This window comes from Pristis pectinata, chromosome 9, assembly GCF_009764475.1.
Source record: "Pristis pectinata isolate sPriPec2 chromosome 9, sPriPec2.1.pri, whole genome shotgun sequence".
Classification (NCBI taxonomy): domain Eukaryota; kingdom Metazoa; phylum Chordata; class Chondrichthyes; order Rhinopristiformes; family Pristidae; genus Pristis; species Pristis pectinata.
In genome coordinates this window covers 30,915,831-30,940,243 of record NC_067413.1, presented here as the reverse complement: position 1 = coordinate 30,940,243, position 24,413 = coordinate 30,915,831, and the positions used below count along the sequence as shown (strand labels likewise).

General features: G+C 38.8%; 1 protein-coding gene across 1 annotated transcript in view; it reads right to left on the bottom strand.

Annotated features, from left to right (window-relative positions):
* Positions 1-24,413, bottom strand: part of emc2 (ER membrane protein complex subunit 2) — a 110,606-nt gene that overhangs the window by 66,156 nt on the left and 20,037 nt on the right. Inside the window, exons 3-5 of the mRNA XM_052023766.1 lie at positions 16,095-16,159; positions 10,683-10,768; positions 10,331-10,388 (exon numbers count right to left, since the gene is read on the bottom strand). Of these exons, the coding sequence (XP_051879726.1) occupies positions 10,331-10,388; positions 10,683-10,768; positions 16,095-16,159 (209 nt within the window). The remainder of the gene's footprint in view (positions 1-10,330; positions 10,389-10,682; positions 10,769-16,094; positions 16,160-24,413) is intronic.

Below are 24,413 nucleotides of genomic sequence, written 5' to 3'. Positions count from 1 at the left end.
GTTTTTGACTGAAACAGAACTAATTCTTGGCACTCTCAAAGGAGTATTTCTTCATACAAGGGTGCTTTTCAGTCATGTGCAGCAACACATAATTAGTGTTAAAATACTGCTAAATAGTGCAAGCTATTTAGCAAGGTCCAACTTCAGGTATGCAGAAACAAGTCAAATTGGGTCCAAGAATCAATCAAGCATTCTGACTGAGGTCACTGTTGACCACACAATGCATATGAAAGAATGCAGCACTGGCTGTAATGAAACAATATTTCAATCATGCTGCCTTTTTAGAAACACCACATGGTGTTCCCCACTGCTTCCACCTCTATTTATATGGTCTGATTCTGGAAAAAACTGCAGTTAGCAGCCAGCTAGAAATACGGCAATTTGCAAACCCCCTTTCCTATAGCTGAAAGCAAACACTCAACATTTTAATATCTGTTTACACACAAATGCTGGCATGTTGGCCTATGGACATTTGCCCACTCCATGTGGATTCCAAGTAGTCTAGACAAATATGAATTTATACTATACTGCACATGATCTTTTATATAATAAATACTATCAATTTTTACATCTCACTGCATCTCAGACTTTAACAAAGATGAATATTTTGCCAAGGCAAAACATGTGTCTCCTATTATTTTTCTAATATTGTGAAGCACTTTAGCAAGCATGATATTTGAAGCAAGCTTTTCTTTGAGTGATATAACAATACCCCAATGGGAAAGACTCCCCAAACAGTTCAATAGGCCTGTCCATTTGAGGAGCCAGACCAGCAAGACCAGTAAAGGTTCAAGTCTGCTGTGGGCTGACATAGCTGAACCATTTACAGATTACTAGTCGGCTATTTGGAACATAAAGAAGGTTGTGCAGGTGTTGATTGGCGATCTGGTGTAGAACTAGAGGGAGGGAAGGAAAAATCAAAGCTTCAGATGCTGTTTAATGTCGAGCAATCCCAATTGGAAAGGTGTGCCTAAAGGCTGAGGATAGCATTGGCTGGCATTTTGTGGAGCCACACTCCAGAAAAAGTCATGGATTGGGGAATGGAGGAGGCAATGCTAAAAAAAAACAAGCAAAAGACATCCAAACTTTCAAAGGTCTTGGTGTTCTTAGGTTTTTTCCAACTTCTGGTTAATTACCCACATCATGTGGCTGCCATGACAGGGTGGACGGTGGATAGAGGACAAGGGACAAGAATGTGCAGTTCTCATTCTCCGCTTTTCTTTATACAATATCTGGATTTGACATTAACAGCTAAAGGTTTTCATCTGTGGCAATGCTTATGCCTTTCCATCCTCAGTCTCATGAATGCAATTACTTCCCTTACACCTACTTGTTCCACCAAACTACCCAACCATGATTGCTTCCCATGTCATTGCCGTGACCATCACTCTCCAACCTCTAGCCCTTCTCAAAGGGTTAAACCAAAATATAACATTTCAAGAGATTTAAAACCATGAAAATTTTTCTTTTTCAATCTTTTTATTAGTTTTCAGATTAATACAGATTAATATATAACATCAATGTTTGTACATGTAATACAAAGAGATCAGAACAATCATAGCATAGATAATCATAAAGAATAAAATATAAAAAAACTGTAGATCCCACGATCTCTTAGTAAATGAATATAATATAAAAGAAAGGAAAGATTCTATATATATAAAAATTTTAAAAATCCCCAAATCAATAAGAAAAATTATAAATATATGAAACCAAACTAAACAGAAAAATTTCAAAAAAGAAAAAAAAGACTGGACTGAAATTTCTCAGTAAAAAAGAGAGCAATATTATGTCGTCAACTCCGTTCCTTTAAATTAGAAAGTAATTAAAAGGGGATCTATATCATGTGAAAATATTGGATAAATGGACTCTAAATATCTTCAAATTTAAGCAAAGGATCAACAGTACCACTCCTAATTTTTTCCAAGTTTAAACATGATATAGTTTGAGAGAACCATTGAAAAGTAGTAGGGGGTATTGGATCCTTCCATTTAAGCAAAATGGATCGTTTGGCCATTAATGTAACAAAGGCAATCATACGGTAAGCAGGAGCAGATAAATGGCCAGACTCTATCCTTGGTAATCCAAAAATTGCAGTGATAGGGTGAGGTTGTAAATCAATATTCAATACATTTGAGATAATGTTAAAAATGTCTTTCCAATATTTTTCCAAAAGAGGACTGGACCAAAACATATGTGTCAAAGAAGCCACATTTGATTTACATCTGTCACATATAGGATTTATATGGTGATAAAAACAGGCTAGCTTATCTTTTGACATATTGGTCCTGTGAACTACCTTAAACTGTATCAAAGAGTGCCTGGCACACATTGAAGATGTATTAACTAAGTGAAAAATTTTCTTCCATGTCTCTGTAGGTATAGATGTCTGGAGTTCACTTTCCCATTCATTCTTAATTTTGTCCAGTGATTCTGGACGTATTTTCATAATTAAATCATAAATTATTGCTATCAAGCCCTTCTGATAAGGATTAAGACCTAAAATTTTTTCCGTAATTTCAGTTTTGTAAGGTGTCGGAAAAAAGGGTATAGTAGCTTTTAAAAAATTTCTAATCTGCAAATATCGAGAAAAGTATGATCTAGACAAATTGTATTTGTTAGACTGTTGTTCAAGAGATGAAAAACAGTTATCAATGAATAAATCACAAAAACATACTATTCCCTTCCTTTTCCATATAGAAGAAGCTGAGTCAACTCTGGATGGATGAAAGAAAAAATTAGATTGAATGGGACTTGACAAATTAAATTTATTCAATCCAAAAAATTTACGAAATTGAAACCATATTCGTATTGTATGTTTAACAATTGGGTTAATCATATGTTTACTTAATTTGGTAAGTGCAAAAGGGAGTGAAGCTCCTAAAATAGAAACCAATGAAAATCCAAGTACTGATTGGTGCTCAAGGTGTACCCAATTGGGACAATGAATTACATCTGAATCTTGTATCCAAAAAATTAAATATCTGATATTAATTGCCCAATAATGTAATCTAAAGTTAGGCAGGGCCATACCACCATGCTTTTTTAGTTTTTGTAAATATTTCTTACTTAATCTTGGGTTTTTATTCTGCCAAATATATGAAAGAATTTTAGAATCAATGGTGGCAAAAAAAGATTTCGGGATGAAAGTTGGAATTGCTTGAAATAAATATAAAAATTTTGGTAAAATATTAATCTTAACCACATTAATTCGGCCTACCAATGATAAAGACAGTGGGGACCATTTAGTAAATAATGGTTTAACATGGTCAATTAAAGGCAATAGATTAGCTTTAAATAAGTCCTTATGTTTCTTGGTAATTTTAATACCTAAATACATAAAATAGTCAGTTACCAATCTAAAAGGTAATTGCCTGTAAATTGGGGTTTACATATTTAATGGAAAAAGTTCGGTCTTATTAAAATTTAATCTATAGCCAGAAAAAACACTAAACTGATCTAGTAGTGATAGTACTGCGGGGATAGATTCCTCCGGATTAGAAATATAAAGTAACAGGTCATCTGCATAAAGAGATATCTTATTGAGGAAGTAAAGGGTTAAGAATTGCAACCATACCTATAACTGGCAAACAAAATATATATATATGCATTTATATTTCTTTAGCAAGGACTAGCAAGCTGCTGACCCACTAGTTAGGTTGGAATGTTAAGTATGTTAACTGCCTTTGTTTCGGGTAACGAACCATTCCGATATGTCAGACGGTGGCAATACTGAGTGTAATTAACATCGAGGTGAAGACTTGGTCTGAACAATGAAGGGTGATACCTGCCTTTGAAAGCCTTGATTATAACTCAATTATACTAAGACAAAAGGTGTGATAGCTGTCTCGGGATCTCTATAGCTTGACCGAAACTCGCAGCGCCGTTTGCATGGGATGTGCGTGACAATTCCTGTATAAATGTCTGTCTGCCCTTTGTTCGGAGAGAACTCGGGAAGCGACTCTTAATGAGTGCTGAAGAGAATTCTCCTAGCGATGCACTGCTAATAAAGGTATTTGTTCGAATCGACCTTGTGGCACTGTGTTATTTACAGCGGACGGAAAGGGAAAATTGATTTCGGGACGACATTATGAATCTTCTGTCCGCGAGTAATGCCACATATATTTGAAGAATCCCAGAGTGCAACAGCCAAGGGTTCCAAAGCAATATCAAATAATAAAGGGCTTAAAGGGCAACCTTGTCTAGTACCATGAAAATTTGTACAAGCACAAAGCCCTATATCTGAGAAATCCACAAGTCCAGAGGCACAACCAAGGTTGCACTTGCTTGAAATAACAGTGAATTTCATTTATAACTTACCTTTCAAACATATGTCACAGCCCATATGAGGAGTGTTATTTTCTGACCACAAGTCAAGAGATAAGAATAGAACCAGGGAATGCAGTCCCACATAACTACAAGGGTAGAAAGGGACTGGAGGAGAATGGTGCGGTTAACCATGTCAAAGACTGCAGAATGTCCAACAAGGATAAATAAACATTGTTGTGATTGTTAGCAAGGAATTAGACTGGTTTTAGCACTGCATTAGGTATGCAAACCTGATTGCAGGAGTCAAACAAGAAGCCTGGCAAAGACAAATATGATTTTAGAACATTGGTTTGTTATTGTCATGTTTACCGAGATACAGTGAAAACCTTCTGTGAAAAATTTGAGGAGACACAAGAGACTGCAGATACTGGAATATGGAGCAACACACAAAAAGCTGGAGAAACTCAGCAGGTCAGGGAGCATCAATGGAGGGAAATGAACAGTCGATATTTCGGGTCAAGACTCTTCATCAGTCCTGATGAAGGGTCTTGACCCGAAACGTCAACTGTCCATTTCCCTCCCTAGATGCTGCCTGACCTGCTGAGTTCCTGTGAAAAACTTGTACCCAGATACAGTGAAAAACTATGGAGAAAAGAGGAAGGTTGGAGATGGGGTTATAGTTGACAAGGACAGAAAGTTTAAGAGTTTTGCTTTGAGGTAGTGATGATGGCAGATTGAAGGATTGGGGATAGTAGCAGGGTGAGAGAACTGTTAACAATATCAACCAATCCAGAGACCAAGAAGTGAAGTTGAAGAGTAAAACAGATTTAGTAATCAAGTTGAGTCATAAACTAATATATCAAAGAGAAGAAAAAGGTGTGTGTCTATTCATAAATATATTTTCTTTTAAAGAAAATGTGAAGGCAGACCTATGATTCTAACCTGAATCTCACTGGCTGGAAAGTATTTAATTGAAATACAGGCAGTCCCCAGGTTATGCAAGGATTCCGTTCCTGAGAACTGTCCGTAAACCAATTTCTCCATAAATCAGAAACATCCATTTTCTGTACCTACCCATACCACATTGGTCTACATAGACTTGCTATAATTCTTTCACTTCATCAAATATCCACGCTGACACTACCCATAATTAAACTAATGGAATATATACTATATCCGGTCAATAATGAATACCATAAAACATTTTATTACAGTCTTAAAAATACTTAAAAATGTATGGGAGAATTCGCGTAAACTCAGATTTTCATAAATCAGATAAGTTGTAACCTGGGGAGCCCCTGTACACAAGGTACGGAGTCTCTCCCTCTCTCTGTCATGCAAGCACACTGTTCAGGAATCAGATTTTAAAACCAAATTGAGAAGCTCTAATTCGCAGTGTGTTGACAGGTTTTGCCAAGTTTCAGCTTCCCTTGCAACAGAGAAGATGAAAACAACCCAACACCTGCTACCTCAAGCTGCCAAACGTTGGCGCCAACCCTTTGTCCTCAACTTCCGTCTTCCCAACCTCACACCCAGCATTGGGACCTCAGTCCATCAAACACTGGGACCTTCCATTGGCCCTGCCGAAATACAAAACTACAACCAAATGCAGCTAAGTCTCAGATTGCCCTCCCAATGTTGTGATATAACAGTTGCCTCAAACCTGTACATTTTGTATATGATCTTGCTATGGTAAGGTTTAAATTTAAGCATATGAGAATACACATTGACAAAGGCTGCTCATTTAGTTTTCACAAAATGAAAAGCCTCAGAAAACTACTCCCATTGTAACCATAACAGTTTCAAAATACCATCTGATTAAAATGGAATTTGTTTAATTCACTTTGAAACCTTGCCCTGGCGCTAGGCATGACACACCACGAACATTATAGCAGTCACCATGGCACTATGAGAAAATAATTGAAGGCACAGTTAATTTTAGATTTAGTTACTGAATTTTCCATTTCCATGGATTGAAATTGGTGACAAAAGCAGCTCAGCATTACAAAAAAATGAAGTGAAACTGCACAGAATGCTTGTTGAAACACAAGCTTTCAATGCCCGGTTTAGTCCTTGTCTAAAGGCCTGAATATTTTGATACCTTCTGATCTATAGTCTAAACTCAGAATAATCATTGCAAATGAAAAGTCATAGACTGACATATTAACTCTGCCTCTTTCCCCACAGAAGCTGCCTGAGCTGTTGTCCATGTTCAGTAATGTTTGGTTTTATTTCAGACTTCCAGCAACTGTAGTTTTTGGTAATTTTTTCTACAAGACCCATCGATGGAAACACAACTGTATGTACAGAAAGCATCAGTTTTAAGTAAGAGTGGTTATCCTCTCCATTCAACTTAACATCATGGAAGACTGACCCTCTAGTACCTTGGGTTGGAAACAGTGAACTCTTGCGAGGTAAGAAAGCCCATAGGATTCAACATGTCTTTCAAAGGCACTGGCAGTTACAGGGAGTGTGACTGGTCAAAATTTGACAGAATGCTATGCAATACTATATTGTGGCAGGCAAACAAATATTTGGTCAGAGTTGGGCCAAATGCCGGAGCTTGGGGCCAGAGCTAACTTTGGTGGAGGGAACAGAATCTGGGATGATCAAGAGGCCAAAACTGAAAATGCTGATGTTGTGGAGGAGTAGAGGTCAAGGATATTACAGAGAAAGGGACATAAGCAGTCATGGAAAGGTTTGAAGCAAGGCAAGAATTTTAAATTCAATGCACTGTTCAACCTGGAGAATAGGTGTGAACTAAGGCATGGCCAGCAGTTTTGGATGACTTCAAAGTTATAGAAGGTAGAACAAGAGAAACTGTGATTAGTCACATCTAAGTTACAATGACAGGTATTAAGAGTTTTGCTGAAAATTCCCAATGGGGAAAGAAGTTTTGATGACTACTAGTTCAAAGTCATTCACTTCACTCAAACATGCTCCACTTATATATACTCTATCAAGTGATCATCACTGCTTCCAAAGATCAGCTGAAAACAAACATGGCAGAGAAATTAAACAAACATTCTACACTTGTATTCACAAAAGACAATGAAAACCTCCTGAAAATAGTAGAAGACTAATGGTCTTGAATAAATGAGCTCAAAGAAATTAGTATTAGTTTAACAACTACCAGAGGTGAAATTAATGGGAATGACAGCTAATAATTCTCCAGAATCCAGTCATCTGCACCCTACTTTGTGGGTATTGATTATGGGGATACTGGACACACTGATGGTCACCTTCCAAAATTGCACCGATTCAAGAATGGTTCGCAGATTTAACTGTAGCAAACATCAGCCCCTATTAACCACTTAGTAAAGGGAGAGAGAAAACAGAGAACTACAGAACAGTTAACCTGCCATCAGTACTGGGGAAAATACTGGACAGTGTTATTAAAGAAGAGGCAACAGAGCACTTAAATAACAATAGGATTGGGCAGAGTCAACATGGATTTATTAAAGGGACCTCAAACAACAAATCTGTTAAGAGTTTTGTTAAGAGGTTGTAACCAGCAGAATAGATGAAGGAAAATCAGTTGATGTATATTTGAACTTTCAGAAGGCCACTGATAAGAGGCCACGTAAGAGATTATTAAATAAAGTATTAGGAGTAAAATGCTAGCTTGGATGGAAGACTGGTTAACAGAAAGAGAGCAGAGTATGAATAAGTTGATAATTTTTGAGGTAGGAGAATGAGACTTGTGGGGTGTCAGAAAGATATTGATTTGGATGAGGAGATCAAGTGTAACATATTCAAGTTTGCTGATAACACAAAGCTAGGTGGCAGCATGAGCTATGACGAGGTGCATACAGACTTCATAGGGATTCAGATAGGTTAATTGAATGGATAAGGCCGTAACATTTGGAACATCATGTGAAAAAATTCTGAGGTCATCAAGTTTATTAGTAAAACAAAATATAGAAGCAGTCTAATTTTTAAATGTGAGAGACTGAAAGGTGTTGGTACGCAGAGGGACCTGGGTATCCTTGTATATGAATTACTGAAAGTTAATATGCATGTTCAGCATGCCATTAGGAAGACAAAAAGTATGTTGGCCTATATTTTGTTTTAGAGGACTTGAGTACAAGAGTAGAGAAGTCCTGCTCCAACTACATGGGGCACACCTGGAATATCGTGTACAGGTCTGCTCTACAGAAGGATATATTAGCAATAAGCAGTGCATAGAACATAAGGACAATTTAAAGCTTTTTAGAAAGCAAAACTAAAGGCTTGTTCTTTTAAGGAAAAAAGCTACAAAGCTCCCACCACAAGAAATTGTGGATTCACTAACCCAAGGTGCAGGTCACTTTCTCTCTGTATAAAATAACCACACTGCACCTTCTGTTATGTGCAAAACTACACTTTAGAAGTCTATTTTCCACCAATGGAGGAGCTAATGGGTTCATTGACCTCCAGGGTGATTTATATGTGGTACATCTTCAGATACGCAATCAGATGAGTTAACACATTTACTGACACTGAGTAAATTGCTGGGCCTTTCTTGCTGGTTAAAGAAAAAGATTTGCAGATGATTTGGCAAAATATAGTCAAGGGAGTATAGTTTGAAAACTGTTTCTAATAGTGGCATTTTCCCTGCTTCCCAGCACACAGATTTTTTCTCTCAAGTCTGTCTGTTTACCTTATAGCAGCTGCCAACATGAAAACTTAATATTCTAAGGCAGCACCAAGTTCAGGCAACCTGACACATCAGAAGAAACCATTACAAATTTCTCACATGCCAAAATAAACAAGGCAAAAGGTCTCTGTTTAAAATCTTGCAGTGTGTTATTCTGCTGCATGTCCCTTATGGGAATGATTACCAGCAGGTACCTAACATCTGAACAACTTCCAACACCCAATAATTTATTAAATAAATCTGATCTTAACTGCATACTAAGGAATCCACAAAAACAAGAGACTATGAATACAGGATCAAAACGACAAGTCAGAACGAATGGGGGGGCAGGGAGGGGGCATTCTGTCTGTTACACATCCACACTGTTGCAGCAGATGTTGTCCAACTTCAGATCTGAAAGAATACCAGGAGGTAATCCGTCTTCATATAAATCCTGGCTGATAACACACGTTTCATACAACTTTTGAAGTACCGTGTTTTATTTGGCATTTGGTTTTGATCCCTTCATCTCTTCACATCTATTTAATCAGGCTGCACTCTGTATTCCCAACAGGTAGGAGAGCTAATCCGGGAATGTAAAGTTCAATTTCTTCCCACCCCCCCCAAGCCCCCCTCCCCTCTACCAATCACAAGGCTTACATGGTGATTATTTACTTTGAAGCAATATGCTTGCCCTACTTTCACGCAACCCAATTAGTTTCATCAAGTAAAATTTTCACTACTTGTATTAACAAAATAACATTGTCATCATGCTAACAATATTTTAATCAGCCACCTAGAAATGGTAGAAACCTATGCATTGTAAAGTGTAAAACAAACACTTATCCATGCTGCACAGTTTTTTTTATATTTTCCAACACCATTTACCCAAATGTGTGGTGAATATGAGACACCAAAAGTACAGACTCCTGCCTTCCATGGTGCTGAGGTCAGGGAATGCTTTGTCCACAGCTATTAAAAGCCAAGTGGCAGGATGCAATGTATTTTAAAGCTCTAGAGCAGTTCTTCTGTTGCATTAACCTCCAACATATAATCTTGCTTCCACATCCTTGCTCAGGGGCTGTGACACTTCCCCCTAAGTAACTCTATTAAATGCGTTGACAGTTCTAGTGGGTGAATAACAGTTTGGCCAAGAGCTTCATCAATAGCTCTGATTCCTAACACTGAGTGATCAAATAAAACTGGAAAACTTCACTAAGCTGAGATGATGCAAGGATACAAATGATAAACAGAAGTTTCAAGCTGCTGATTAATATTCCAGAACTACAGAAACAGAACTGAGGCATTTCACCAGGTTAACACCAGGAATCAGTTAATACTGAACGTTTCTCTCCTCTACAATAATTATCTACTCAGCAATTGACTCTTGTGGATAAACATTTGGACTTACCCCAAAATGCACTGTAAATCTTATTTACTTACTGTGTTTGTTGGATCTTCTTGTAATATTCCATCATACATCTTGTTGGCGTCATCATACCTTGAGAAAGATTAGTTTATCTAGTCACATGATCAAGTATTAGATGCATCAATCAAATTCCTCTAATTATCACGTGGCAGGCTCAGATAGGGTTAATCACAAGCTTGTGCTTGATGTCAAATGTGCAAGACCTCTTCCCCAATTTGCCAATTAGTTACTTGAAGGAGTATCTAAGCAGCAAGGCCCATTAAATTATAATTTTACAATGAAAGCATATTTTACAAGATGTTTCTAACCCTTACACGACTTCCTACTCTTACCCTTCTGTGGCAGAATGAATCAGTTCTCAAGTACCTTTCAAGGGATTCAAATCGCATGCCAGTCAATCGCTTCACCCGGTGGCTGCCTGGAAACTGTTTGCGGAGTTCATGCAGACATTGCTGTGGACCGTAAGCAGCACCATAAATTCAATTTTGCATGTCCCTCTGACACCCTTTCACTGCAGTCACAGTAAACTGACAGGCAACCAACAAGAAGCTGCACACATCATTTCTACAAACTAGAATTTATTAACATAGTCAAATAGTAGAGAGGCAATAAATGCTGGCCTTGCCAGCAACATCCACTTTGTGAAACATTAAAACAGAAAAATAAATTAAATGATTGGATAGTGGACTATTTACAGTCATTTTTAAATAGTCTTGACTTTCCCCACTTGCTTTAGATACAAGAAATCTTGATCACGTGGAACCCATATGCATGCCATCTGCCCTTCTATCACCATTAGACACAAATAATATAAATTAGAATACCAGAGAACTCGTTCAAAGAGGAAGCTCTCAATAAAAGTGTTTTGTTAAATGAATAAATTTTTTTTCCCACGTAGTGCAATATCCCATTAGGGAAGGCAGAGGAACAAGGTGACTAGAGGAAAGAAGAGACTGCACTGGAGAGGATGCAGAGGAGATTTACGAAGATGTTGCCAGGATTGGAAAGCTGCAGCTACAAAGACAGATCAGTCAGACTGGGGTTGTTTTCTTTGGAACAGAGGATGCCAAAGAGAGACTTAATTCACAAACTTGTGCTTGATGACAAATGTGCACAATCTCATTTCTGACTTCCTAATTAGCTGCTTCAAAGAGCTTCAAAGCAATGTGTCCCCTTTAAATCATAATCTTACAGGGTGGAAATATACTTTTTCACAAATGTCTTTAACTCTTTCATAATTCCTATTCTTGCCCTTCTGAGTCAAAGTGAGCAGTCCTCAGTTCCTTTCAAAGGTTTCAAATCACATGCCAGTTTAATTGCATCAATCAGTGTATAAATTTATCAGAGGTCAACAGGGGGGAAATAAGAAGCACCTATTTCTTTTGCAGAGGGGTCAAAGAATAAGAGGTAGAGATCTAATTGGTAGAATTAGAGGGGAAATGAGCAAGTATTTTTTCACCCACCGATTGGGAAGCGTCTGAAACTCTGCCTGAAATGTGGTAGTAGAGGTAGAAATCTTATCACATTTAAGAAGTACTCAGATGGGTACTTGAAAAGTTGACACCTGTAGTACCGGAAGCTGGGATGGGGCCAGGTAGCTCTTTTTCAACCAGTACAAACTTCATCATTGTAAACCTTCTGAGAACCTATGCTATATTTTGAGTTGCACATACTGCAAGAATATGGATGAAAGGATGTTCTTTTATCATCGTCTCCCGACTGCTGTTTATGGTGTGTAAGCTGATACTACATAATGCTGGATTATAAAATTTATGATAAAATACTACACATAAAATCAGCACAGACTCCTCTACACTGGCGAGACCAAAGACAGACTAGGTAACCGTTTCGCAGAACACCTGCACTCCATCCGTAACCATGTTCTCCCCATTGCCAGTCACTTCGACTCCCCCTCCCACTCCATCACAGATACGTCAGTCCTCGGCCTCCGCCACTGCCAGGAGAAGTCCAAGCGCAAACTGGAGGAAAAGCACCTCATTTTCCGTCTTGGAACCTTGCAGCCTAATGGTATGAACATTGAAATCTCCCACTTTGTCATCCCCACCCCCTCCATACCTACCATACCTCTTCTTTTCTTCCCTTTCCCAGCCTATCCCTCTTTTTTTTCTACCCCTCCTTACCTTTGACCTATCCCCCGGTGGATCTGCTCTCCCCTCCTCCCCTGTACCTGCCTATCACTGTCTCTTACCTGCATCTACCTATCACCACCTTGTGCCCACCCCGCCTCCCTTCTTTTGTCCACCTTTCACTGGTCTGCTTTTCCCTCCTATATATTGGGCTTCCCCTTTTCGTATCTTCAGTCCTGTGGAAGGGTCATGACCCGAAACGTTGACTGCCTGCCTTTCTCCACGGATGCTGCCTGGCCTGCTGAATTCCTCCAGTATCATCGTGTTTTTCATCTAGATTCCAGCATCTGCAGTCCTTTGTTTCTCTAGCACAGTGTAATCCCCGTCTGAGTATCTTGTACAGAAAAATTCACTCTCCTTACCCTGTTTCTTTCTTATTCAACTGACAAAGCACGCCAAATGCCGTAAGAATTTCCTTCTTATGAGAAATCTCTTAAGAGATTTGAACATGCTCGGAGCAGAACATCAACGCAACATTAACATGTGAACATTAACTACTCCCAGGCAGATTTATTCTTGAGCAATGAATGAACAAGCCTCACTTCAGAGATACAGATCAATGTGAACGAGCCCAACTCTACTGAACCTGATGGTCACATTAGAACTGTTAAAATTGCTGCAAAATTAAATGATATCAGTTCAGTTGTGGAAATGTTTGCTGTACCAGCTGTGCATTTCAGTTTATCTGCAGTGTCAAGATAAACTAAGTACTCAGATTACTTTGGCTCAGGGAACTAAAAATGATCAAATACAAGGATTGGGCTAAATAATTACCCAAGGCAAGTGTCTGCTGTGAAACCCTTCTGAGGATATTATCGACAGCAAGATAAGGGGTAAAAAAACAAACCCTACCACCCCCTGAATGGGCTCTGCCATTCCATTCAACAACACTGATCTGAAGCAAAAAAAACTAAACTGCTGGAGGAACTCATAGGTCAGGCAGCATCTGTGGAGGCAAAACGAATGGTCGACGTTTTGGGTCATGACCCTGCATCAGGACTGAGAGTGCAGAGGGAAGATAGCCAGGATACAGAAGTGAGAGGGAGGTGAGGCACGGGCTGGTAGGTGGAAACATAAGAAACAAATAAAAAAATAGACAGGTGGAGTCAGGTGGGGGAAGGGAGAAGGAAGATTAGAGGCAAAAGCTGGTAGGTGATAGGTTGAAACAGATAAGGAAGGGATGATGGGCAGATGGAACCAAGTGGGGGAGGAGAAAGGTGAGCCAAGGGAGAAGAAACCCAGGTAGATAGGTACGTGGGTGGTGGGGAGATGGAACCAGGTGGCAGACGGGTAATGGGTCTTGACAATGGGGAGGGGGAGAAGGATGGAAAACGTGAATAAAGGGAGAGAGACCCTGGGTAAACTGGTGCGAGTGTGAAAGGAACACAGGGGACATGGGTTATCTGAAATTGGAAAATGTTCAATAATGAATGGCTGGGCTGATCTGATCTGTACCTCAACTTGTTTGGATGGCTACCAATATCCTTACTAAATAAATGTCTACCCTTAACAGGAAATGAGGATCTTCACAGATATTCTAAAACCTGAACACATGCTACAACATAAAAGCCTTGGAGTGGGTGCTGCTAAGAAATGTACTGGCCTTTACAGGGGTATATTATGAGGAAAGGTTGCATCAACTGGCCTTGCATTCCCAGAAGTCTAATAAATTAATAAGCAAACTGATCAAGGTGTTTGAAATGTTAGAAGGACAAATGCAATAGGCATTTAGACAGGCACGTGAACAGACAGGGAATGGAGGAATATAGACCATGTGCAGGCAGATGGGATTAGTTTAAATTGGCATCATGGTCAGCACAGACATCATGGGCTGAAGGGCCAGTTCCTGTGCTGTACTGTTCGATGTTGACATGACATGGTAAATACAGAGAAGTTATTTCCTCTGGAGGGGAGAATCAAGAACATGAGGAGATTTATTAGAGCTGGGTCACCCAGAAACTAATCAGGAAACACCCTTAAAAAAAGCTACCTGAAATGTGGAAGCTAATGAAGCTACCAGAAAAATTATATCAATCGATTTTTGAAGGGATATTGAAGCACAGGTTAGCTCTGAATGTACTCAAGGGATGGAATGACCAATGTTCCTATTCCTATAATTCACCAGTTAAGATGCAAGAGTAAAAGGCACAAGAAACATTCAAAATGCGTTCTGACACACAACAGCTAAAATGATCAAATCTAAAATGATCAAATCTAAAATGATTAAAAGGGTCAAATAAATTTTTCCTTAACTAATCCTACATAATTGTACTTCTAAATAAAAAGTAAATCTCCCAAATGTGCTAAGCTTGGCTTCGGAGCATTTTAAATAAAAGCCAAACTGAAACAATTACAGGCTTATGAATTTACTTTTTTTTTGAAGTGAGATGGACCCCTGTGAGAACAATATTCAGTGGTCTGAGCAAAAGGGAATTTCTCTCCTCTGTCTACTTTGTCATGACATTTTGTTTTTAATGTCACAGGTGATGGCCAGGTGCCTCTTATTAAACTTGAAGCTGCACAGCAAGGTAGCATTTCTGATTCATTCCAAAGTATGTACTAAGTAGGCATTATTCATAGGGTGAAAGCTATAAATCTGAACCAGTGGTGAACAAACTTTCACTTCCAATTTACAACTGCTCTCACTTGCTGTCCAAGTATAAATACAAACTGAAAGAACAAGAGCAAACTGTTTCATTGCAAACCTTTGGCTAAGATTTTATTCACTGTCTGAAGTCTCCAACACAAAGAATGCCTATTATGTTGTTTTCCCATCACCCACCCTTCCCTATGACAAATTTAAATAGACTGCTGTAGGAATCAGGGTCCAGGCAGCTAGGCTGGTCAGCTAAGGTTGCCTATTCAAGATTGGTTTGCTAACATTGTTTGTGCCCACCTCAAGAGTCCCTATACATTTTAGGTGAAACAAAAACATCAATTTGAAGATAAAATTAGTTGAAGGGGGGTAGAGGTACACAATCCAACATTTTAGACCGCACAGTAAAAGGCCATTCACACTAACAGGTCCAAGCAATGTTTATGCTCAATACACCCTTCTCCAACCTCTCTCCAAGTAGGCTTGTCAACAGAGTTCTTGCACCTGGCAATTTAATCTGCATGTTAAACAGATAAAGCAATATAAACTGAAACTCTAAATGAATTTAATAAGTGAGGTCACAGAAGCTCAACAACAAAATCATACAACACCATTTCTAAAAGGGACCATGTGACATCTAACCTACAGCTGCCAATAGGATCAATTGTGTCTCTTAAAATAAGATTATCATCTCAAACCGTTCAGCTTCAGGTTCACAATTCCAGCACAAATAATTTACATTTATGCAAAAGCAATGTATGAAATCCAAAATAAAATTTGAAAATTCTGGGAACAACTGAAGTGTTGCATACTTTGAGCATTAGGTGTTTTTCCTAACTTTTATGTAGAAGGGACTACAACTTCAAGACTGTGCATAAACTGTCTGGACAGTGTTGTGAGCGAACAACAGGAACCAAACTAGCTTTTGGTCCCTTAAGTAACTTGGCATTTCAGTAAAATTATCATACATTCAATAGCTTAAAGGCACGGAGAGAAAGAACTGAGAAATAGTTTCTAAATGGTATCAGTACTTACCAATGCCAAGTCATCACGACTGCAGTCAAGGGCAGCAATCATCACTTGTTCATAAATAATCCAAACTGAATGCACAAAAACATTTAAACATAGGAGAGAAAATAATTACAATTAAAATTATACCATTATAAAACACATGATTTTAATAAACTATTACATTATACAGCTTCAAAATTAAATCACACTGTAACAGGCTGGTCATTCATTGTTCATATGATTAAAGACAGCAAGAGGAGAAAAGAGATGGAAACAAAGAGAGATCCAAAAGAGAGGAAAAAGGGATAAAAAGGGACAGAAAATTCCTTTAAAGAGTTTTGAAAATGAATGGTGCACCTCAGAACATTTTCCATATAATTTATGAATGCAGAAACATTATAATCTCTTGTTTCATGTCAGGACAGCTAAAATTATTCGATTTTCTTTGAAGTACTTCCCAGCCCTTAATCTTTAGCAAAAGTTTTGACACAGCAATATTTCCAAGATATGAAAAGATAATTTAAGAAAGACCACAGATCAAACAAAACTGCTACCTTGCAGATAACAATTACTGAAATCAAGCAGAAAACAAAGAACGCTCCACAATAAGATTTTAACCTTACAGTGGGCATTTGTTCAATCCATTATCAGCAATAATTGTTGTATCAAAAATGACAGCAATGCACTATCCTTGTCGAATTGAGCAATGTATAAAGATTAGACAATTTAATATAAGCTACAGTTATTACAGTGTGCACATGCATATGTGTGTACGCTTGTGTGCATGTGTACGCGTGCGTGCTTGTGTTTACCACCAGAGGCATTGTGGTCTGCTTTATGTTCTTGGCTGGTTACAGATTTCAAAGTTCTGTAAATATCCAGACCCTTGTACCCAGATTAGTTAAATGCTTTAAGAATGAAAAACATATGTGAACAATGATATTCTTACATAATGCCAGACTCCAGTGTTTAGGGCATAGAGTTATGAAAGATAATTCACACATTCAGGTCCTGTTTTAATGCAACCAATTAAGTCAGCAATTATCCTTTACTACTGCATAATGTATGTGCTCTGCCCTTTCAGCACATTTCCTCCAGCAAGGATAAAACAAAAATCAAAAATGCTTATGCCAAAAATATAAGTTATACTTAGTGATATAATTAATATTAATTAATATTAATATACTTAGAGTATTAATAATCTCAACCGTTATGACATGGTATCATGTGTCAACTGGGTCTCAGTAAGTCGCAATTTTGCCTTGAAGCTGTGAATTCAGTTCCATTCCAGACAGCCTTGAGCACAGAGGCCCAGCCTGATAACCTCATGCAATACCAAGGGAGTACTGCACTGTCAGAGGTCCCACCTTACAGGTAAATTGAGGCCCCATCTATACTCATGGGTCTGTGCAAAAGATCCCATGCTGTGATTTCTTAAAAGAACTTGAGAGTTCTCTCTGGGTTCTTGCCATTATTAAAAGTGTTAGCAATATTATGAAAATACTGCTATCAGCATGAGCTTGCTAAGTGTAAATTGGATGCTACCACTTTACAAGTGTAGCTGTACCTTGCAGCTACTTCATTCGCTATAAAGCACTTTGGGCCATCATGTGTTTGTGAAGGACATTGTAGACTTGCAGGTTTTGTCTCTGACAACCTACCTAATACCCACTTGTGCTTGAAAATATTTACAACTGGGTGGAAGCCATAAAGTAACTACTAGAAAATCACATCTGTGTCTCTGTTATCCACAAGAACTTGTCTAATTGCACAATCTTTTGGTGAGTTGGGCACACTCTATATGAAGAATAACCTTCAAAGGTTTTTAGAAAATACTGAAGAAAACTGTTAATGGTTAGATCAAGGAGTGCTTTAATTAAACATATAAAATATCACGTAAAACTGGGCCATTTTGTAACAAAATTATCTAAATTCATGCTACTTAAACATCTTTTCTCACAAGGAGCTTGATATTTAAGTAGCGTGAAGAAGCATCATTTTAAAAAAAAAGCAAAACAAAAAGTCTTGTCTCCAGATCTCTGGAGTGCTTTACTCTGGGGACCTTACGACTTGTAATGCTTATTTACAATCCCAATCAGATTATTGATTTCACTAATCTGCTCCTTGGTACAGAAGGTTATTCATTATGTCAAAGACAGGATCTTTTAAAACCCTGTCAATTAAAAGTAATGAGACTCGAGAGACAGAAAGAAGAGATGGAGGCAGACTGCGATGGGGGCAGAGAGCATTACAGTGAGAGTGAAAAGCAGAGACTCAGAGGCAGTAAGACACAGGCAGACAAGACAAAGAGAAATACGGATGGAAAAGAGTTTCAAAGGGCCTCTCGCTGGTACAGTGGATTTCATGCAAGCTTCTCAATACAAGCTCCTGACTGGTTTAAAATATTCTGCCATTAAACATTAACACACAAGGGAACGTTGACTGATTCAGTGGGTCAGATGCAAGGAAGAAATTCTGCTACTGTTCAAGACAGTCAATAATTTTTGAAAGCTACTAAAAAGACGAGGTCATGGCTCCAAGAGCCAGGGATCGGAGGGTGGAAAGTCTCAGCTGGCAGGCTCATCCTTCAATTTGATCTGTTTATTATCAATTCTCCGGAAAGGGGCATGCACTTGGTCATTATTATTTAAGTACAATGGACACAGAATTATGTATAGTTAGAAGTGAATTATAAGGCTCTAGTTTACCCTGGGGTTTCAGAGGACATTATAAACCACAGAAGAAAATCTCAAATGGTCATTGAAGTCATCTGAACACAGATTAAATTACCCCTTCCACTGACTGTAACATCGACGATGTTTCCATAATATACAATAATTCTCTCCTAATATTAAACATGATACTGAAAGGACTGTGATTCCAGAGGGAGGCACAAATCAGTACACAGCTGGAAAATTCATGACAGAACATGGAAAGCTTCAAAATATAAAAAGAACAAAAGATGAGGAGAAATGGTTTACCAATAAATCATTGGCTCACATTGGGTGCTTTAATGCAACAGACAGAAAAAAGTCAGACTTAAGTAACACCTCTCAAGAATTCAGGATCTCTCCCAGTGCCTTACAGATGGAGTATGCCAAAGTGTAGTCACGGTTTTAATGTGGACAACATAGCAGCTAATCTGTGCAGAACCAGATCCCACAACTAAGAGATCAGTGATGAATTAACCCGATTTTGGTGTTCTGATGAAGCACCAACTCCACATTTTTTTTTGTATCTGGTGGCAGTTAGTGAAGGCAAATTCTCCTTTCCCTCAATAAAGCAGTTACATGGAACCTGCAACTTCCATATGAGAGAGTTAAATCCCATCCAGAAGACAGTAATTCCAGCTGTACAGTGCTGCCTCGGTATCACATAAAAGTATCCACCTAGATTTTTACTTATTCAATTTTCGTTATGCAATAGGCTCTGCTTTGGTCAATATTTGTCCTGAAACAATTGCAATACCCCATTTTACTTAACGAGACGTCAGAAGTTAAAATGAGATGCATGATCTTGTGTCAGTGTTTAATGGGCACGGAACCTAACAGACTAGGATACAACTGAAGCAACCCTAACACAAAAGATCTTATGTGTAGCACTGGGAATTAGAGGCCTCCTCTTTGAAATCAAAAGTGGGAGTACCATGGGAGTCAATTCCAAAATATGCAATTCAAAATTCACTATGAAAGTACAGCAATAAATCCATGCTCAAATGTATGAAAGCCAAGCTTTTACTATTAAATTTGTTGGAAATCTTTGATGTGAAAGAGTTGGTGGATAAGTATAGGTCCTGACTTCCAGAAAGCATGGCAGTTTTCAAGATAATTATAGCTGATCAAAATTTTTACAATAAATAAGATTTAGAGAATGAGAGAAATTTATGGCAGAGACCATTCAGCCTTTCATGTCCATGACAACATATGACTATTTAGCTACTTGCATTTTATTGCACTTTCCACAACCTCAGGACATCCCAATGTACCTGCAAGCCAATGAAGTATGTGGGGAGTGTGGGCACTATTATAATGCAAGAACTGCCGCAGCATGGTCAGGGCAAGCTTCTGGTCATGATTCACCAACAGCAACACAATCATGACCAGATGCTGGCAGCGTAAAAACATTGAGCAGGGATAACACAGGAGGCCATTCAACCCATCAGGTCCATGCCAGCTCTCATGAGAGCAATTTCTTCAGTCTCATTCCCCCTCTTCTTAATTCCATGTAACCCTAATTCTTTCTCACACATCCATCGTCTCCCCATTTATTTTTACTCTTTTGCTACTTGCCCACACAAGAGCTAATTTACAGCAGCTGATGAACTTACAAGCACATGTTTGAGACATGGGAGGAAACCACAGCATCCGGGGAAACCCAAAGAGTTATGGGGCAAATATGCCAACTCCACACAAAAAAGTCAGTTTTGAACCTAAGCCACTCGAGCTATGAGGAATTAGCACTGACTGCTGCACCACTGTGCACTCCCCCACCCCCATTTTGAAATAGTGCCATAGAACTTCTACATCCACCAGAAGCAAACTTACTTTACCTTATTATCCAAAAGGTGACAGTGCAGCACTCCCTCAATACTACACAGGAGGGTCAGCCTAGTTTTATGTACTTGCTGCTAAAAAAAATCTTCAATCCAGAATGTCAGTGAGGACTGACATTTATAAACTTTTAGATTTGATAATAAATTTGATTGAATTCCTTAAAAACATCTTGGGCAGCAGGATAAGTGCCAAGTGAGCAAGCCATGAGTTTCACTGCTTGGGTCTGATGTGGACTTTGATACAGCTTTGATCAATGTCCTGATACAACTCTCTCGTCAGGAATCGGCAACCTATTGCTTCACTTCCTATACATGCAGGTTGACCTGCACATTTCCAGCATTTGCTATTTTTTATTTTATTAGCTTTAGTCAATGTCCATTACCTTTGAACTGTGTAACGCGAACCAGGTCAATCTTGACCTCAGTTAAGTAGGGTCAAGGAAGTTGACCCTAAAATTGTAGCTGAGGTCAATTCTGAAATCTATACATTGAGCTCTGTTGGAAGGTACTTGATTGTCAAAACGAAGGCAGGATAAGTGCTTGAAGTGAGCCTCAAGGATAGCTTTCACTTGCCAAGGCTGAAGCTGCTGAGGGCCACATTGTGCATCCATACTGTGCACAAAACAGCAAACTGACATCCCCATCCAAGTGACTCAGTACTAGTTTGGATCAATGTCACATCCTGGTCAAGTTAGACTGTGGGATTAAGACCAGTTCTGGCCCGGTAGTGCAACGCCATCAGAGCTGCAATGCTTCAAATGGGATTGTAAACCAGGGTTCGCAGGTTGCCTATAAACATAAAATCACACAGGCTTATAAGATAAACCAGGTCAAGAGTGAAGCAAAACCAATCCCATTGACCCATTCTCACCCCCAGTCTGTATCTTTCTTAGTATCAAATAAATTGTTTCATGTTCCTTTATTCAGTGTGGACACAATGAATCAAGTGGCCTCCTCCTGTGCAGTCTACTTCTGTTGTTCAATCATGGGAGGATCCCCTATCTCAAGTCATGCAGTTTGTCAGCATTCTAGTACAATCACTACAGATACTTCCGAGCAAATGAAGAGGAAAGAATATTAATGTGATAGAATAGATTATGTGGCATTTCAACAATCATTTACTGGTAAAGATAGAGTGGGTCAAAGATCCCCAAAGCACTTTTTTTTTTGCAATGTCCCATTCAACACCCCTTCGGTACAATATGTTGTTTCCACCACCGCCATCCCATTCTTGACTTGAATACTAAATGAAACCTACTTTTTATAACTTCACTCCACCTCTAACTTTACCCCATGTCCAGATAGTCCATCCTTAATGTGCTTCACTGAAGAGACCCGGATATTGGGAAGAGGAGATTCAATCAATCATTATTGCTTGGTTAATGTTTACTTTGAATAAGAATTTCAGTAACTGACACAAAAAACTGAGTCAAGTGACAAAAATAACAACAAAATAAAGTGCAAACCTGGTCAAAACATGCAAGTGCAGTTATGCCCAGTTTAATGTAGCTATTGTACATAAAATACTTATCATTACACCAACTGAAGGATTCCCAGATTCACAATGAAGCATGTACTCAAGAGGCTGGAATTTTCATAAAGTATGTTAAAACAGACAGTAAGACAGAAGGGAAAGAGCGAGAGAGAGAGCATGCAAGACCATACAGAACTGTGACACAAAGTGGGGGGGGGGGGGGGGGGGGGGTGCTGGAAGAGCGCAGCTGACAGAGGACTCTTGCCCACTGATTCACAAGCATGTTCTTATTCTTGTTGATTTTCAATGAAGGCTTGACCCATTGCATTTTTGTCTGATTTCCTCACTTTTACTACCCCTCTTTTGCTCTTTTGGGATTTATCTTCATTTCCTGTTTGCTGTTTTATTGTGTGTTGATGGCTGAATGAGGAAGACAAACAGACCTATGCCCAGGGACAAAAAGCTTCATAAACTCCTATCTGGGAACAGAAAGAAAACAGCAAATTGATCGTCATGGTGGGTGAATCAAAGTCGACACATCAAGAGTGTGATGAGCACAGATTAAAACTGTGCGCAAAATACTGCATGTGAGCTGCATCATGAATAGTTGTCAAAGTTAGCAATAGGTTTGAGAGCTCAAAGTAAATGAAGCAGAGGGTGTGAGTAAGTAATTCTCAGGTTCCCAAAATATATGCGACCATCTACAAAGCACGGGCAATGTAATGATATGGAAAATAATCACGTAAATTGTTTGAGTATGCTGACTTTTCATTGATTTAAAGGATTGTTTTTAGAAATGGATCCTCAGTGAGTTAGAAGTAACAATAATGGCTGGAACTATTTTTGAAAGCAAATTCATTTATAATCCCAGCCTTTGACATCCTGACTTCAGCCAAGTCAGTACAGTTAGGATGCTTACTGAGCCAATGAGAACAAAATGACACATTACAAGTGGATCTGATGCATAACTCACAGTGGAATATGATGCTCTTCTCACGAGGTCCGAGAGTTGTGGGCAAGCTAGCCCATCTCACAACTTCTCATTCCCACAGTTCATAAACAATTGCTTAATATACAATGGAAACAAGGGAGAAGATAGCTGAGACCCTGGAAGAGATTTTTGCATCTTATTTAGTCATAAATGAGATATCAGAAGATTGTGACCAGTGGTGTACCACATGGATCACTGCTGGGACTTTTGCTGTTTGTGATATATACTGTACGTATTAACGATGTACAAGGTATGATCAGAAAGTTTGCAGATGACACAAAAATTGGTGGTGGTGTGGACAGTGAGAAAGATTGTCTAAGGCTACAGCAGGATGCAGATCAGATGGAAAATTGGACAGAGGATTGGCAGATGGAACTTAATGCTGCCAAGTGAAAGGTGATGCATTTTAGGAAATCAAATAGGATAAGACATATACAGTAAATAGTAGAGCATGAAGGAATGTTGATGAACATAGAGACGTTGGGGTTCAAGTCCATAGCTCGCTCAAAGTGACAGCACAGGTGGTGAAGAAGGCATATGGCATGCTTGCTTTCATAGGTTGAGGCAAAGAATATAGAATTTAAGACGTTATGTTGCAACTTTACAAAACACTTGGAGAATTGTGTGCAGCTCTGGTTGCCACACAATGGGATGAATGTGACTGCACTGGAGAGGATACAGAAGAGATTCACGAGGATTTTGAGTGGATTGGAGTACTTCAGTTATGGGGAGAGTTTGGGTACACAGGGTTGTCTTCACTAGAGCAAAAGAGGCTGAGGAATGATCTAAAAGTATAAGATTTGAGAGGCATAGTTAGGGTAGATAGTCAAAATCTTTTTCCCATGGTAGGAATATCAAAAACAAGACAACGTAGGTCTAAGGTGGGAGGAAGGAGTTTTAAAAGGGATCTGAGGAGTAAGGTTTTTTTTAAAAACATGTAGAATGGTTAATATCTGGAACTCACTGCCAGAGGTGGTGGTGGAATCAGATACAATCACTACATTTAAGAGGCATTTAGACAGACACGTAAATAGACAAAGCATAGGATACAGTCCTACTGTGGGCAAATGGGATTAATGTTGATGCAGAAAAAGGTTTGCATAGATGTAGTGGGCTAAAAGGCCTGTTTCTATGCCATACCACTCTATGGGATTCAGGAATGCTGCATGGTTAGAGGTGATGTTTAGAGCTAAGATGGTAAAATGAGGCTATGTATATCCTTTCAGGTGGATGTGAAAAATTTCATGATGTATTTTCAACTGCTGGGAAATTCTCCCGTGTTCTGGACAATATTTATCTTTTAACTTAAGTTACCAAAACAGTTCA